This window comes from Centruroides sculpturatus, unplaced genomic scaffold (genome assembly GCF_000671375.1).
Source record: "Centruroides sculpturatus isolate CEXI.00-Female unplaced genomic scaffold, Cexi_2.0 scaffold89, whole genome shotgun sequence".
Lineage (NCBI taxonomy): Eukaryota > Metazoa > Arthropoda > Arachnida > Scorpiones > Buthidae > Centruroides > Centruroides sculpturatus.
The window spans coordinates 814,785-833,250 of NW_019384460.1; the positions used below are offsets into that span (position 1 = coordinate 814,785).

At 34.2% G+C, this 18,466-nt stretch overlaps 2 protein-coding genes across 3 annotated transcripts; both read right to left on the reverse strand.

Moving 5' to 3' along the window:
* Positions 1–694: 694 nt before the first annotated feature.
* On the reverse strand, positions 695–3,286 carry LOC111620837 (rhodopsin-like). Its single transcript, XM_023362836.1, has 2 exons — positions 3,085–3,286; positions 695–1,978 (listed from the first exon to the last, which is right to left on the reverse strand). The coding sequence occupies exon 2, from the start codon at positions 1,961–1,963 to the stop codon at positions 797–799; it is 1,167 nt and encodes a 388-aa protein (XP_023218604.1). The 5' UTR covers positions 1,964–1,978; positions 3,085–3,286; the 3' UTR covers positions 695–796.
* Positions 3,287–5,485: 2,199 nt separating this feature from the next.
* Positions 5,486–17,991, reverse strand: LOC111620835 (lysosomal alpha-glucosidase-like). Of its 2 annotated transcripts, none has more exons than XM_023362833.1 (17): positions 17,598–17,991; positions 11,062–11,275; positions 9,916–10,064; positions 9,218–9,386; positions 8,850–8,946; positions 8,014–8,126; positions 7,812–7,937; positions 7,607–7,738; positions 7,417–7,530; positions 7,008–7,121; positions 6,851–6,935; positions 6,580–6,709; positions 6,323–6,494; positions 6,141–6,257; positions 5,925–6,073; positions 5,776–5,860; positions 5,486–5,692 (listed from the first exon to the last, which is right to left on the reverse strand). In XM_023362833.1, the coding sequence occupies exons 1-17, from the start codon at positions 17,948–17,950 to the stop codon at positions 5,615–5,617; spliced, it is 2,397 nt and encodes a 798-aa protein (XP_023218601.1). In that variant the 5' UTR covers positions 17,951–17,991; the 3' UTR covers positions 5,486–5,614. The 2 variants fall into 2 exon arrangements, with proteins under 2 accessions (XP_023218601.1, XP_023218602.1); XM_023362834.1 differs by lacking the exon at positions 17,598–17,991 and adding an exon at positions 12,022–12,330 and having other exon boundaries at positions 5,489–5,692.
* Between the last annotated feature and the right edge of the window lie 475 nt (positions 17,992–18,466).

An 18,466-nucleotide genomic window follows, 5' to 3' on the forward strand; every position in this document is an offset into this window, starting at 1 on the left:
AACGTAAATAAAAATCTTGTTCTTGCTGTTTAATTTGTATTTAAAACATATAAAATATATATATATATTTATCATCTCATTTACACCGATTCGTTTTCTTGGTATAATTTTAATTTTTCGATAACGACATTCCAAAAATTAATTTAAATATCTTTTAAAAAATCACTCCCTCACCATCAATTATTCAACAGTTTTATTAAAAAGTAAGCTAAATATTTATTTTATACCTTACTATTGCTACTTACACGATTCGTTATCATTTAAAATATCGAAATAAACCCCGTAGAGTTTGTATATAAATCAAACAAAACGGTACTCTGTTTTCCTCACAAATAAAATCCTGTATAACGTTTTATATTCGTGATAAATACCCCCATTCGAGTCGACAGACAGACAGACAGATACACTAAAAAATTTGTAAATTTTTGATAAAACGTTACATATATATATATATTATTATATGGCACAATATATTCGGCATACTACCTAACAAATTATATATATATATATATATATTCATACTTTATAAATACATAATTTATATATATGTATATATATACAATAGGATCAAAAAAAGACCATTTGAAAGCACATTATACGTAATTTAGCATTTATTTGAGGCATTTTTCAAAGAAACTCTTTTGAAATTTAATGCTTACGAAGGAATGTTTGAACTTGAAATTATTTGGGGTGAATTTTTTGTTAGATTTAAGTGTGTAGAATCTTCACGTAACGCATGTAGCACCCATAAGCATGATTATGTTTGAATTTTCTTTTTTTTTTTTTTTGGATATTCTTAAAGGCATTCCGTGTCGTTTCTGACTTCTTCGTCACAGGTAGGAAGCTTGATTTTACTTACAGTCGATACTTTTACGTCATTTTTGCTATCCGGTAGACTTAATCTTCTGTCTAATCTCTTCTCACATGTATTTGCCGTACTCGTGTTCGGTGTAGTCACCTGTGTATTGGATGGTACAGAATACCTTCTGGATAGATTAAGTGGTGCCACTATTAATCTCCTCCTGACTTCTCGCGTGGCTTCTTTCTTGTACAGGTGTCTTTGTAGTAGTATTTTTAGTGTCTGCCTCAAGACTCTGCTCTTGACACCATACACGTATGCGTTAACGGGTGGCATGCAGGTTAGAAGTACAGTAACCGTTGCCACTAAATTGGGCTCAGCAAAACTACAAGACAGCACCTCCCATACCATAATGATGAAGTATGGTAGCGCGAAAATGGTTAGGGATCCGACTAGTTGTAAAATAGTCAAAAAAGCATTCCTTCCCTTGAATTTCGATAAGTAGCACGGGTTACGTTGATGCGTTACCGTTGCCTGAGCTCGTAGTGTTACTTCGTATATGGCCGAGACGATCCTGTGCCTATGGTATCTGGCAATCATGAGTATGTGCAAGTTGGAGATCAGGATGATTAGTAATGGTAAAATCACAGATATGACGGTGTAGACGATAACGTAACTGGTCTCGAACACGTTACCACTGGTGCAGGATGCGGAGCAGTACAGTCTGGAATCCCTGTAATCGTAATGGCAGATTCCTATAAAGGGTGGAACGGCCAGAATTGAACCCAAAAACCACGATACTGCCGCGAAATATACTGCCTTCCTGCTGTTGACGAGTCTAGAATAGTGTAGGGGTGACGATATGGCCGCATATCTGTCACAGCTGAGTCCACATACGGTCCATACCACAACGGTGGGTAGTAGAGTCCAGACGAATCCAAACACGTTGCAAATTGTAGAATCTACAAACGAACCGACGACCGAGTTCGATACCAAGATCACAACACAATAAAACGAATCCACAAAGGCTAAATGTAGTAACAGCACGTTGTTAGCCGTTTGTAGACTTCTGTGCCATAACAATACAAAGAGTATGTAACCATTGAAAATGATTCCTATGCCAGAAGCGATGGTCGAACTGATCACGTAAAATGTAAATGGCATACTCTTTAATGATATCTGAAAATATATATTTAAAGTATGTCATGAGATGTCGGCGATATCTGTAAATGTAAATGACATAATTTTAACCGTATCTGAACACGTAAATGGCAAACTTCCATTACTAACCGGAAACGTAAATGATATATTTCTACTGATATCTAAAGTCCTATAATTCTAATGATGTCTCAAGATTTAAATTGGAATATACAGATATCGACGGATATATTCTTATATAAGAGACTTAATTAAATAGCATGCACTAATGATATCCGAAGATTTAAGTTGGTACGAAATCGTGTATATCCCAATAATAACTATAAATCTGCGGTAATTATATCTAATCTTTTCCTTTAGTGATATACAAAAATCTGAATGATATATAATACTTCTAATGGATATGCGTCTTAGTATATCCTCAAAATTTAAATTCGAATGATATCTGAAAGAATAAATTGCTTACTCTATAACGATATCAAAAGGTATCTAATGACACGTAATAAATTAAATTGTATACTATAACAATGTCAAATGAGAAATGATACGCTTCTGCATTATCCGAAAACGTAAACAAGGTATATTCTCTAATGATATCCCAAAAAATAAATGATGTATTTCTACTGATACTTAAAAAGAATGCCAGCTGAAGATTCACTAATGACATCTGAAGGAGAACACGCATAAAGTATGTCATCCAAAATAAAAAAAAACGCTAAAACGTAACATAAAAAAGGGGTCGATTCGAATCTTAAACACATTCCTTTATTTACAGGTTCGTTAACCTCCATTTAACAAATTGCAACCGGCGTTAAATCGAAAAATATCTGATATAATCTACCGCAACCGGCACCTGACATAACGTATCTTCATATTGATCAAGTGGAATATAACAAATCTCCAACTTGTAACGTTAGCAAGCGTAGTTAAATCTAAACACGAGAAAAGTTTTTCGTGTGTTTCTCCCTCTCCCCCCTCTCTCTCTCCCTCTCCCTCGTCTCCCTATCCAAAAAAAATGCCGTTAAATTTATCATTTACGTATCTACGGGGTGCGCATTATACACAAGCTGACGTTTTAAGAAACGTTTAACAATACTGGAAGGTGATGCGAAATGAATTCCACTTACCTTTGGAGTAGGAAGAGGAGTTTGACTTCAGGATAGAGTTGCATGTCTGTCTGTCTCTCCCCGTTTCCAGACGTTTGCGTTATCGTGTGTGTAGTGAAGATGTAGCTGCCAGTAGCAGAGACTCCCGAGCCCGAAAAGCAGGGTCTGTCTCATCACCTACGAGGGTGGGTCGCCACTATAAAGACCGCACGAGCTCATACGCCAGCCTCACGTTTACACACGTATCCACACACACACACACACACACCTCGACTGAAATCTTTCTCCCGTGTTACTACGCTTTAATAGTAATTTAATTAATTAATTAATTAATTAGGAAAGAAAATAATAATAAAAAAACATTAAAAGTTTCAACACGGCCCGGTGTCTGACTGAGAAGACAAAAGAGAATTTTTAAATTAGTTTCGTCCTCTTACCCACTTTTAATGTTAATTAAATTAAGTCTGTCGTGTCTGACGCTTACTTCTCTCCCGTGTTGTGGTGACTCGAAGGACACTAGGTACAATAAATAGACACACCCTTTCGACTAACTGCAGAAAATTAGCCAATAGTGCGTGTTTAAATTTTCAAATCGAAATTTTAAATATATAAATACCGGCGTGTTTCGAATTAATTGTTATACTCCTTTGCGTGTTTGTGTGTGTACGAATGTGTTACGATCTCGAGAAGAAAAGGATGCGGCGATTATCACGTGGTGGTGGTGGTGGTGGTGTTATAAATAAACAATTGTAAACCGTTAACAGAAACACAGTTTGTTTTGTTATTTTGTCTTCTAAAAAATATGACTTTTTAGATTTAATTTATTTAATTATTTTCCGCTAGTTTTATCCATTTTTATTAAATAAAACATATGATTTTCAGGTATAAATATACAGAACAATTGGCTTTCAATCACAGGACGTCGATCATTGGTAATTGTCACGACTAAATTTATACATTTAACTTTCCAAAAACACCAAAACAAAGATCGTATCCGGAAAAAAAAGGTATAGAAATCAGGTCGCACCTCCAGGGGAATGTCAAACTAGGTTAATTTGTTACACTTCCCACTTACTCTACACCGTCTAAAAAAGCGCGAGTGTCTCGTGTTTTTAGATTATACGTAAACTTCCTTTCATAAAAAAATCACCTTAAATAAAATCACCTTACGTATAAAATCATATAATATAAAAATAAAAATTCAAGTGTTTATGTAATTTTATGCAAGTAGAAGACATAACATTATGTTTTATTAATGTTCTGCTTTATTTTTCGAGTAATTTATATATATTTTATGTTGTATTTTTTATACGCTACTAGCTGTTTGGGCCCGGAATTACTCCAGCTTTTAAGGGGTAAGGGTGATGAAAACAATAGTCTTAGTAACTAAGATTTACTGTATTACATTTATTGACCGAAAAACACGAAAATATACTCGAATTTAAGTTAAGAAGGGAGTGTTTTTTAAGGGTGATGGAATACGGATATTCCTACAGTATTTTTTTCTATGGGGTTGAAGAATATTCGTATTTCTAGCATAATTTCTGTATCTTATGCTTTATTTACGCTCAATACCCATTTTATGCAAAAGATCTACTACATTTTACTCGGTAATCTGATAATTTCAAGCAAGCAGAAACTGTACAGAGATTTTTAAAAAATCTTCTAAAAGCCGGAATACACAAGTTATACTTTCATAAAAGGTTATAAATGAGGCAAAATGTAATAAACGTCAGCTCTGGGGGCCATCAAAGTATCAACCATGGAACCATGGTAAAGAGTATCGCACACGAATCTGGTCCATAAAATTTCTCTGTTCTTTTTCTACAGGATCAATGGAATGTTTATAAGATTTCTACGTCGGATAACGTATAAAACGTACACTTTGAAAGAGGGTAAACAAGATATACATTAGATGGACAAACAGGACTTTGCAGACNTATAAAAATGGTAGTATTTTTTGAAAAATTAATTTATAATCAGGCAAACGTGGAAATGTTTTGCATAACAAGTGAAAATACTAGGAAATTCTGCCTGGTGTAAATTTGTTTTGATGAAAATACTGGGAAATTATGCCTGGTGCAAATTTGTTTTTGATGAAAATACTGGGAAATTCTGCCTGGTGCAAATTTGTTTTGATGAAAATACTGGGAAATTATACCTGGTGCAACTAGTTATTCTTTTAATCACCATAACAGTGTATTTCTATTAATAGGACTTATTATACTGGTGTATAAGATTACAGCAACTCAGTCACACAGATTAAAATTGTTTTATTTACAATTATCTGTACAGGTAATTGTAAATAAAACAATTTTAATCTGTGTGACTGAGTTGCTATAATCTTATACACCAGTATAATAAGTCCTATTAATAGAAATACACTGTTATGGTGGTTAAAAGAATAACTAGTTGAATTAAGGACATTGATGCATATTAATTAATCTGCCTGGTGCAAATTTGTTTTGATGAAAATACTGGCACTTTCAAGCTAAACATTTTGTATATTTTCTGTCTTTAAATTAACACAGAAACACTTCATCCGATTTACCTAATTTTGCATCAATCTTACCGTATAAAAATCGTACCAAACACCAGCAGGAAAATAAGCGAAAACTTTGTCTTCTTTCTTGAAAAAAACAAAACAAAATCGATGAATTTTTACTAATAATATCAAAAAATTTTTTTTCAAATTTTACCAACAAAACTCACTTCATAAACTGCTGGAGAAATTAAAAGAGCAGCACCCCAGAGAAACTGAAAATTAATATCCCAAGTATTCTTGTCTTTCGGAAATCTGTAAATTATCTTTCTATAATTTCAGTATAAATTCCTTTTATAGATATAGAGATTAAACTCACTCGTGTAACAGTGGACGTGCCACCGTAGAACCTTCCACGTGTGCGTAATAAAATAACGTATAAAGATAAGGTAACAATGTATAACGAGTCGTTAGTGCCTGTTTGGCTGCTTTAACAACTAAGTTACCTAAAGCAGTCGGATGTTGTGGCTAAAAATGATAAAATTTCCGTCAATTGTTCTCGTACAAATTATCTAATTACGTAAAATATACTCACAATACAATAAAATCCGTTATGATTTCGAGAAAACGGATAGAAGGCTCCTAACTGAAACCACCGAGCACACAATGAAGCCGTAGTGTTATCTTCGAAACCGCAAATGTCTGCACCTATCTAAGTTTTATATCTTTCGTAATACGAACATATTCTTTTAAAGAATTATAAATAGAAACACTTACTAAAGGATAGCCGAAGAGATTGAATTCGAGTATTCCGGGTATAGAATCTCTTAGATGTGTCCAAGAACTTAAATTATCGCCCAACCAATGAGCCGTGTATTTGCCACTTCCCGAAAAGGTAGATCGAGTCAGCACCATTGGGCGTTTTCCTTCGTGTATTTTCGTCAGGGTACTTTATTAAAAGCAAGCACGCGTATGTATAAGTTATTATGTGTTATATTATGAATATTTGTGTATATTAATATATTTTTTCTTACCCGTAAGTTACTTTAGAATGATAATAACCGTATAAACTATGAACGTCGTAATGCTTTCCTACGTGTTGTTCTGCATCCATGCATATCGTCTTTTCGAAGATTCTTCCGTCTTTCTTAGACCCCAAAACATCTAAATAATTATAATTTTTTGTGATGATTTGTTTAAATAAAAGGTGGCCCAAAAGTTAGTTTACCGAACTGTACGATATTTTAAACGGTTTTGGGCTATCTTGGTATTGTTAAAACGTTACGAAAGTGTAACGAATCTTACTTGCAGTGAAGGGAGGGTAATTCAAATTATTCTTTTCGCATCCGTACACGGAACCATCAGCGAAACTGGATGGTTCGTTCATATCCTTTTGTTAAATAATTAGAAAATTAAAATACATACAAATAATACTTAAATTTTGTAAAAATTATTAACTTACGATCCATAAGCAATCGTAAGGAACTATTTTATGGAAATCGTTGCAATGTTTGAACCAATATTCTTCGGTTTGTGGTTTGGAAAAATCTGGATAATAAGTTAATCCTGGCCACACCTACATAAATATTATTGTAAATTAAGAATTAATATACATAAATATATACAACAATAAATTTTGAGACTGGCATGTAACACTGTTGATAATTCTGTTTTATATGAATTCCATGTTGTACGAGTCACTTAGATTTTACAAATAAGTGTGCCGGACCGTGAACGGCTCACGTATTTGTAAAATCTAAGTGACTCGTACGACATGGAATTCATATAACACGGAATTATCTACAGTGTTATAGGGGGGGTCTACTGTACTTTCCTCTGTTATATAACAGTGTATAGTGTATATACAGTACCTTAGCTTGTAAATTGGCTCCGGTACGATTTTTGACAAATATATCTCTTTCGAGACCATCATCTAAGGGAGGATATTTACCGAGCAAACTGTCATCACTGCCGATTGCTGGATCCTAAATTAAGTACATTTTTTATTGTAGTTATTGAAAATATAATACTTTATATGTAAAAAATACTAAATATATATACCAATATGATTCCTATTTTCATATTTTTCGAGTGTAACCAATCGACCAGAGATGGTAAATCTCCGAATTTCTGTGCATCGTATGTGAAATCTCTATTACCTTCCATATAATCGATATCGAAAAATTGAACATCCTTCGTCGAAATACAAAAGGGAATTATATAAAATTAATTGGCAGGTATTAAAATTTATATATTTATTACTCACCATAGGTATGTTTGCATCGATTGTCTGCTGTATAATGTCCTTAACGTATGTAACGTTACCGTAACCCCATTTTGACATCTGAAATCCCAGGCTCCAATATGGAGGAAACATAGGAAAACCTATTAACTACATTCGCGTATACGTATTAAACTTATATGTTCTTAATTAATAATAATATACTAATATAATAATCATTCAGTACCTGCAAGTATTGCTTGACCACGTCTTCGGGAGTAGGACCCATAAATACGTAAAAATCAAAAATCCCTCCGCTACTACGGAAAGTAATGGCAGGATGTGGTTGAATAGTTACTTCTATACAATGAATAGTTTAAAAAAGTAATAATAATAAGTTTATAAATTTAACTTACAGGGTGGTCCAAAAGTCAGTTAACCATTGTAATAACTAAACTTGTATTGTTTCGTAAGGAACTGTACTACTATTGTTGTTGTAAACTCGCCTGGTAATTCGTATTTACAAGTAGAAGAGCTCGAGTTAACTGAATTTTGGACCACCCTATATACTTATTTAACTTTCGTGATAATATTCGAGTCGGTTGTATACGTTAATTGTCTTAACGACCGTTAATTAGATGTACACAAATTGGTTACTCCGTGATGTATCGTGCGTATCATCAACATTCAGGAGGGTGTTTTCGTTCATTTGTAACTCTTACGTAGTATATCAACAGATTAATAATTAATATTTCTATCTTTCCTTATAATATTTCTTCGGTTTTCTGTTTTAGATCACGGTAAATGACAATAATAAATGTCAATCGTACGACAAGCTTGATAAAGAAAAATGGTTTGGGATAGAGAACGTTTACGGTTATATCTTTTGCTCTTTATCACGATTCACAATGGTAAGTTTTCTATTTACTATTGCTTTTTATTTATATTGTTTTGGAAATGTCCCTTTTCCAGAAATTCTAAAATTAAGAGGTGGGCGATTACAGTTAAAAAAAAAGATCATTTATTAACACATAAAAGACCTTAAAAATATAAGAAGATTTCTCTACATTAATGTATACTTACCCATTGCGTTACTGTTTAGAAAAAAGACACCGTGAGCATTTCCGTCACGTTCTACTATCATATAGAAAGGATGAACACCGTACAAATTATTATAAGCCTGTAAAGATAAGACAATTACATCTTTATTTCACAGTTAACTTAACACGGGATCTTCCGAAAAGAATGTCACCATTTTTAAACTATTGTGATTACGTTATTCGTAAAGAAACAACACCGGGAAAACTGTCCAAATTTAACACTAGTCCATTACAATTCCTCAACACGCAAGAAGAAACTCTGATAGTTACTCTATCTCTACTCTAAGTGTGTAAGTTACAATGGTGACGTTCATTTTGGATGTCTCCGTATAGTGTATAAAGTATACTAACCACGGGTGGTTCATCTCTAGCGAAGAAAGTCCACTTCTTCCAGTTAGTGTCGTGTTTATAAGTCGTAGTTTTATGTTCTCCCAGTCCGTATAAGTTAGAACTAGGTAATTTAATTGTCATCTGTAGAAACTGATCGGTAAAAACAGTTCCCGGAGTATCGGTGTCGAAACTGTAACATTGTTTTACCACAATATTAATGCATTTAAAATGGTTTTTCTTAGCTAAGTTTAAACTTAAAATACATACAAAGTGTTTTTTTACTAGTTTAAAGTTTTAAACACATAAAAATCAAGATATAGGCCTAATAGGTTATTTGGGCATTTACAATGGACCTTGAATAATCTGTAGAGAAAGAGTAGTAAGTTCTGTATTGGGGGATCAAGGCGAATACGAGTGGTGTCAGGAGAAAGAGTAACAGGTACATCTACGAGTGTATTTAAAGTGAGTTTAAGTGTTTTAGAAATTTCAGTAATGACTTCATTAATAAGAGAGGAAGAAGCAGCTATGGAAAACAAATAGCCACAATATCCCCTATGCAAAGCCAATTTCCCAGTTATTTTGTAGTGTTATTATTGTCGAAGATGATCGTTTATTTTTGATTACTAATGCCGAACACTTAACTGGAATTGGTTCCAATTAGAACAAAATACATTGAAAAGTTTGAAATACGCTGGTATCGTTAACAAAATGTCACTTACATTAACGTCCCCGTCGATTTTCTTTTAATTTGAATCCCAAATTGTGGATCATTAACAAAATCCACTTCGTAATCTCTTATACTCGGTGTCCCCGTTGATGGTGTTAATTCTACAGGAACTTCGTATCTAACACTGTCCGGATCGAAAATCTAAATATAAAACAGAAGAATTCCTTTATTTTATTACCTAAAAATTTAATTATTATGATATAAACTTTGTATTCTATCACGAAAGGATCTTTTATTTTTACACTAAAACTGATATAAGATACGATAATTTTGAATGATTAAGCAGGAACACGATACTGTAACGTAAATAACAAGAAGATTGACATCATTATCAACACGATAAAGTGTAATAATGACTAGAACTACACTTTTTTAAACGTCAAAACAGTCTTCGAACTACGTAACGGAGTTGCGATGCTTTGTTTTTTTATAAAGATAAAGCGTGTCATTTGTATTTGTACAATGTATTACCAGTAGACCCCCCTATAACACTGTTGATAATTCCGTTTTATATGAATTTCATGTTGTACGAGTCACTTAATTGTTGCAAATACGTGTGCTGGGCTGTAAACGGCTTACGTATTTGTAAAATCTACGTGACTCGTACAACATGGAATTCATATAAAACGGAATTATCAACAGTGTTATAGGGGGGTCTACTGGTATATACAATAACTCGATTTTACGTGTTTTTATTCCCGTTATACCGTAGATTTCGAGTAGCGGTAGAGCTTGCTGTTATTAAATTATTGTCGAAATTATCTAAGACGTTGAGTTGTAATGATAGAAACTAAATCGTTAAAGTTTCAGGCATTTAAAACGTCCATTGACTCGTTACACGTGGATTTAGATAAGCCGTAATGGCTCATATCTTGTCATATCACTCGAGGGAATGTAGAATTGAACTTTCTGACGTTATTCTCTAGAAATACCACAGTTACTACAATTCGAAAAGGTATAAAAATAGCATTATCTCGAACACTTGTTTACCTGTTAACAAGTTACACGTGTTCTATGTTCTCGAATAGGTGTTTGATCTGATTTGGGGTAGCATTTATACACTCATTCCTTCGGATACATTTATATTTTGTTCATTTATAGCATTATTCTATTATAAAATTCGTAAAGAATAACTAACTTTGAAATGAACTCTGCTTCTAGTTTCGTAATCGAGAGTTAATTTTAAGAACTTCACTTCATTTTTGAACACAGAAAACGAATCTTCTTTCTTATCCAAGAAAACTTCTTTTCCTTTCTTAGTCGATTTGGCTCTTCCTCTTAATTTATACCCGTAACCAATTGGGAAGAAGCATTGAGGTTCACCCTGAACTTCGCTGCTGAACCATAGACACCTGTTTAAAAAAATTATAATAAATTCTAGTATTATTTGATAATATAGAAACACTATAGGATCAGATAATGGATAGATGAAAACAATACAAACGTTATCACCTATTACTCAAGTGTATGTATAATACAGTAGTGTGTGTGAATGGACTAGGGGATGATAGTTTCTAAGAACTTTTATGGTCATTTTTTTTCTATTATATAAGGGTGATTTATTAACACCCCCACTGTTGGTCTGTTTATGTGTTTTGTCCTTCGTTAATGAGTTAAAGAATGATGTTACAATAAATAATTTCTCGTTATCATTTACACTCATCAAAATTTATTAAAAATCATTGTTTACTTAGGTCTATTCTGTATTGTATTTGATATAAGTGTGCAGTGTGTATTGATCACCCTGTGTGAATTTTCAATAGAAATAAATGCTTCCATCTTTGAAAAACGAGGGTAAATACTGTCTTCTTACAAAGTAAAACAATTATTTTGCGATAAATTTACACTTTAATCAATTAATTTATCACGAAAATGATTAATAAATTCAATACGTAGTTATCACCCGTATTAAGTGTGTTTTTTTAACCTTTCGCACTACACAGGAAAGGACAATAATCTAATCTACAAAACAGATTTAACAGGGAGGAGTTCCGAATAGGAAACACATTTAAAACACACAAAAAGAAACACTTAACTGTATTGTATAAGTAATAGAAAACACATTGAGACGATATTAAACACTAAAAATCGTACTTACTTCCTTTCGGTGCACGTGTTGTAATTAAGGGGAACGTCGGGCAAACAATTGACCTTAAACTGATTCCTGTGTTTGTAAACCTCGTAAACGACGACTGCGGTTATTAAACCAGTAAGAGCGATCACTACGAATGTTAAAAATATAAACCAACGTGTACAGATTAATTTTTTAACTCGTTCCCTTTCCATCTTGTTGCACTTTATGTCTCCCTTCAAGGCCGACGGGTCCACAGTACTACCATTACACGTAATCACACAGCGTCGTTCCTGTTTCTACGATATTTTTCAATAGTGTAAACTGTTTTGCAATCGACTTTAGATAGAGGATGAACGATGTTATGACGTCAGTTATTCTATACCTAGGCCATAACGTCATTTATTCAAATGAAACTATCGAATCGTAACTCGATACCGTTCATTTTTTTAATGCTTATAACTTTTCACTCTTATATAACGCTTAATATGTGTTTAGGTATTGAGAAATGACCTTTTAACCTCTGTTTGGTAGGAATTTCCGAGGGAAATTTGAGTTAAAATGATTCCTCTCTTCGAACGAATGCAAGAGAGGAGGATTTTCGAGAGGATTTATCGTTAATTAAGTGTTAAATAAGGGGTGGAAACGTATATTTGTGTGTCTGGTAATTAGAAATTGACCTTTTGACCCCATTTCTGCTGTGAATTTTCGTCTGGAATTCGCATTTAATGGGACATATCCGAATTTATAAGCAGTAACGAATGTCGATTCGTCGTTATTTATCGATGGGATTGTTGAATTGTTGATTTATTTTATCAAAAATTACATCTAGGAAATGTTGTGTAATTCAGTTTAAACGTTTCTACACGTTTAAAAATATTATTTAATTAAACACCCCTATTTTTAGTATCATAATTTTGTTACTTTTCCTCCCTTAAAAGTACTGTACGTGCTTTCTAAATGAAAATTTCTACTTAAAGTAATTGTTCGTAGTTTTAATACTGTAATTGATTGTAATTAAGTTAAGAAAGCAATTTATTTAATTAAATTCTATTACAATTAAAGTATTGTTATATATAAGTAATTTATTTGGCAGTAGATTTATTTATCCATCTTTTAAGGATGCGGAAGAGGAGAGGATTAAGCAGAAAATACCTTTAAAAACAACCCCTATTTTTTTCTTTTTAATTAGAATTTTATAATAATTAATAATATAAAAAGTTATTTAATAAAATCTCTCAACAGATGACGCCACCAACAACTTTAAATCTGTGGCCGGAAAAGTTATACAACTTGCTGGATTTCATATATATATATATATACAGTCGACCCTTCATAACACTATTGATTATTCCGTTTTATATGAATTCCATGTTGTACGAGTCATTTCGATTTTACAAATACATAAGCCGTTCACAACCCGGCACACGTATTTGTAAAATCTAAGTGACTCGTACGACATGGAATTCGTATAAAACGGAATAATCAACAGTGTTATAGGGGGGTCGACTTTGTATATATACTTTTAGACTTATGTGGATCCAAAATTGGATTCGATCTAATAAATAAATACTTTAAAATAGAAAAATATCTATCATTTATGAAAGAAATCTTTCCTTTTGTCCAATACAAAAGCTACAAAACGTATTAGAACACCTGAAAAGGAAATAACGCAAATCTTCTACCAACATTTATGTCATTATCTAACGAACAGACAAACGAACTCGCATAAATAAATAAATAAAAAAAATGTGTTGTAAAAGTCGATATTCAATTGTGAAAAGTGGAAGATGAATTAATAACAAATGGTTCCTTTTTTTTTCTTTAGAAGAATACAGTTAAAGAATAATACACCTGAGTTAACGACAAAGAAAAATGGTATATTGATAAATAAACAATGGAATAAAATGGAGAGATAAATCAAATTTTATAACGGATATTATATTAAAAGGGTGGGATATCCTCTTGTCACTTGGCTTATTATACAGTTTATTGTATTTAAACTGTTTAATTTGTGGTAGACGAGATGAATTTTGACCATAAATAGACTTTTGGGAAGCAGATTTTATAATTCAAATTTTATTCGACCCCCCTATAACACTGTTGATAATTCCGTTTTATATGAATTCCACGTTGTACGAGTCACTTAGATTTTACAAATACGTGAGCCGTTCGCAGCCCGGCACACGTATTTGTAAAATCTAAGTGACTCGTACAACGTGGAATTCATATAAAACGGAATTATCAACAGTATTATAGGGGGGTCGACTGGTATATGTATATATAATTATAAAGGAACACTTGTCTATAATGTTAGTATATAACAATAAAACTCTATGTCTATCTACGGATAAAGTTATTGAAAACTAATTAATTTCTTTTGTATTAATGAAAATGGCATTTAGATGTATTGAGTGTGACGTCGTACGTAATTTAAAACAAATGGAATATATCCTTACGCAAATATTGATGGACAAATATTGGATTAAATTATATGGACATCAATAATGTTAATTCCATTAAACTTTACACTTTAATAAAGATAATAAAACCGTAATTTAAGAAATAAATTATTTCGAAAACACTTTAAGTTTTTTTACCCATGGACACGCCAAAGAGACTGTTATGTACCAACCAACGATGTGTCCTTCAACACGTCTTTGATGGTATACCGAATCGTGACCCTAGGGTCCTAATCGGGGAATTAAATGCCCAATTGGGTGGTGATCGTCGAGGACTCGAGACTGTGGTGCTCACGCGTCCTCTGCTTATATGAGTGACAATGGAGAAAGGCTAACATCGTTTTGTGAACACAACGGGTTGTGTATTGGGAACATCTACTTCCAGCATCGGGTTATCCGTAAGAAGACCTGGCAGTCACCAGACGGGTCACATTTGATTTAGTAAAACATATACAAGATCTCTGGGGGACCTCAGAGGCATGTTTTGGGTGCACTCCGAATGCACCCAAAACATTCAATGGAAGACGAAAGGATCAGTGGATCCAAGATCGCTCGTGGAAGTTAATCGATGAGAGGTAAGACGCAAAACTTAAAAGGAGCAATGCTAAAACAATGGCTGAGATGGAGGAACTAAGCCAAATTTACACCGAGTTGGATAGATGTGTAAAGAAAAGTTGTCGGAAAGGCAAGAAGGAATGGTTAGAACGAAAGGGTGCTGAAGCGCAGGAAGCTTCCGACCGGAATGACTTCAAGACCTTGTACCCATAGTCAATGAACTAACTGCGATGAGGAGTAACTCCAGCGTTCCAATGAAAGACAAAAACGGGAGGCTTCTGATGATCAGTCAAGATGAGCAGAACAAGAGGTGGATGGAACATTTTCGGTAAACAATCAAGCGGAACCGACCATCATATACGATTTCGATATTGAGGATACACAGGATGAGCTTCGGGTGGACACTGGTGATATTATTCCTGAGGAAGTGGAACTTGTGGTTTAGAGCCTAAAGAATAGTATAGTAGCCGGTTTGGACGAAATTACGGCTAAGATTTTGAAGCACGGAGGGCAGCCCATGTTGGAAAAGCTAACGTTATTGTTGAGGAGAGGTCTCAGAGGATTGGAGAAGGGGCGCTATAGTCAGAATTTCTAAGAGAGATATCCCCAACTGGCGAGGTATCACCCTCCTTTCTGTGCCTGGAAAGGCATTTTGTGTATTCCTCCTTCGACGCTTGCGCTCGCGGAAGTAGCAAACTGGATTTTGCTGCGAAAGATCGTGCAGCGAGCAGATCTCCCTTTGAAATATCATCGAACAATGCGTTGAGTATCGACACCCATTGGACATCAATTTCATCGATTTCAAAAAAGCTTTTGACAGTGTTCACCGCGAGTTCCTCTGGCGAATCCTGCAATTACCGACAAACCTGTGTACCGACAAACCTGTGTACCAACAAACTTTGTCATCGTTTTTAAGGCCTTATTCCTGCATTCGAGTTGTTACGTCAAGATTGAAGGTGGTCACACGGGCTTCTTGTAAATTACGACGGGAGTCAGGCAGGCAGTCTTGTCCTCTTTCCTCTTCCTCATCGCCCTTGATTATGTCATGCGACAGGTAGAAGAGTCCGGTGCGCACATTGGGGCCTGCATCCACTGGTTTGACCAGGCCGTCTTTGAGGCTTGGTTTTTGCTGACGATATCGCCGTATTAGAAGAAAGCGAGACAATGCTAGCACGGCCGCATTTGGTCGGGAGGTACACAAAATTGGCCTCAAAATAAACACCGTGAAGTCACGTCTGTAACACTGCCCAAACGCGGGGAGTAATTGTCGGAGCACAACGATTGGAGGAAGTGGGAAGATTTACCTATTTTGTTAGTATTATTTCCCAAAATGGTGACGCGGAAATGAGAATCAAATTCCTCCTGTTCACCTCCATCGCGATTGCAATAACTGTTTACGCTAATGGGTCCTGGACGACATCGGAAACGTCAATACAAGGCTCAATGGTCAATGTATTCCAACAGAGATGTCTACAGCAAATCCTAAAGATCCGATATTTAGTTCATATCACCAATAAAGAGGTTCTCCGAAGGAGTGGTATGTGCACGCTTCATAACATTGTTGCCCGTAGAAGAGTTCGATTAGCCGGCCATATTTTTCGTATGGAGAACAATAGGATCCCTAAGACAGCCATGAAATGGGTTCCCCCTGTTGCCAAACGAACACGAGGACGTTCCAGGAATATTTGGCGTAGAACTTTTCTTCCAGATTTGAAAATGCTCAATACGACTTGGGAGGAACTGAAGCCCTCGCCCATGATCGAAATCGATAAAAGATACAGCAGGTCCTTCTTAATAGAGGCTGTAGTGTTGTACCATTCCTGTTAAACCATTAAAGAACTTCCTCCACATTGACGCTTGGAAAATATTTCGGGTTGTGGGCCAGTAATAATAAAAATCAGCACCGAGTTAAATTTTTTTTAATCACATTCTCAGTCCGTGACATTCGTTCTATAGCCCAATTGAATCTCTTCTTTCTGTATACGCTTCTGTTAAATTAAGCCACACGACTTCTTATAGCACAGGTTTATAGAAATAATAAAAAATCTTTCTTTAAAACTTATGTAATGTTGTAAACTATTTAATATAGCCGCTGTAAGTCTAGAAGACAAACATTCATCGCCACAAACCATCAATCTGTTCTTTCTCATAAACCGTTAATGGTTATCCACGACTCATTGTTCCTTTTGCTACCTACCTTAGCAGTTTATTGTAATTTTAAACTTTAATGGCTTCTCTCTATATATATATCCTACTAATGTTATCAACGATGCATCTTCCTACTTCGAAAATAAGAGCTTTATACAAAATTTTTCATCTTTTGCCTGAGTCTATTATTTATTTTTGTCTTTTAGTCCTTCTGTTTAACAATATTATCTTTCTACACAAATTATAACGTCTTACGTAACTACAAAAGTTAAATAACGCGTTATAATAGAGAGATTGCGGCCGAAGTTTTCATCTCTCAAACGTGAACGTCGAACGTCGAGCGCCGCTTATTAGCGGCGCTTGACGTTCAACGTTCACGTTTGACAGATGGAAACTTCGGTCGCAATCTCTCTACTAACAATAGATAAAAGCATTTACCTTCTTTCTAAGCACTTATTTTCATTTACTAACGAAGAATTCGCCATAGAAAAGCAATCTATCTTTAAGACATATTCGTGCCACGTAGTCTTTTTCACAATGGCGAGACACGTAAAAATGACGACAATGAAGAAGAATACAGAAAAATACATAACGCTTGTGTATATTATTTCTCTGGTATCTTTCACTGCTTTCATTTTCTTCGGTTTTAACGTGATAATTGTCGTTTCTATAGTTTTTTCAACAGTAGAAGTGATATTTTCTGTTACTTTTTCAATCGAATATTCATCAGATTCGCTATCCGAAACACTACAACAAGCAGTCTGTCGTAAAGTATTGAATACTGAATCCATCACGAAATTCTACCAAATTTAAATCTTTAATTCTAATTTAACACGCGATAAATTCTAAATATTTAAAACTCTCTCGCACGTGTTTAGTGTGTGTTCTTTATTTATTTACCTGTTCTATTAATAAATTGAATAAAATTTTAATTAGAATTTTGCCTACAAAAATTGTATTATTTTTGTGACAATGAAAACAATAAAATAACACTTAATATTAAGGGGGGGGTGTTAATTCATTAAAGTGTAAAACGTATGAAAGAATTTAAAGTATAAGTGTACAGTCGACTCTCCCTATAACACTGTTGATAATTCCATTTTATATGAATTCCATGTTGTACGAGTCACTTAGTTTTTGCAAATACGTGAGCCGTTCACAGCCCAGCATAGGTATTTGTAAAATCTAAGTAATTCGTACAACATGGAATTCATATAAAACGGAATTATCAACAGTGTTATAGGGGGGTCGACTTGTATAGAAGATTTAAGCTGAATTTATGCTTTTTTTATGTATTAATAAACGTT

Bases quoted from the DNA above. Each gene is read 5' to 3' on its own strand.
- LOC111620837 (XM_023362836.1), bottom strand. From the start codon at position 1,963: ATGCCATTTACATTTTACGTGATCAGTTCGACCATCGCTTCTGGCATA.
- LOC111620835 (XM_023362833.1), bottom strand. From the start codon at position 17,950: ATGGATTCAGTATTCAATACTTTACGACAGACTGCTTGTTGTAGTGTT. The intron at 6,495-6,579 runs GTAAGAAAAAAT...CTTTTAATAAAG, and splicing joins CATTCTAAAGTAACTTACGG to TACCCTGACGAAAATACACG. The intron at 5,693-5,775 runs GTGAGTTTTGTT...GTTTTTTTCAAG, and splicing joins TTTCTCCAGCAGTTTATGAA to AAAGAAGACAAAGTTTTCGC.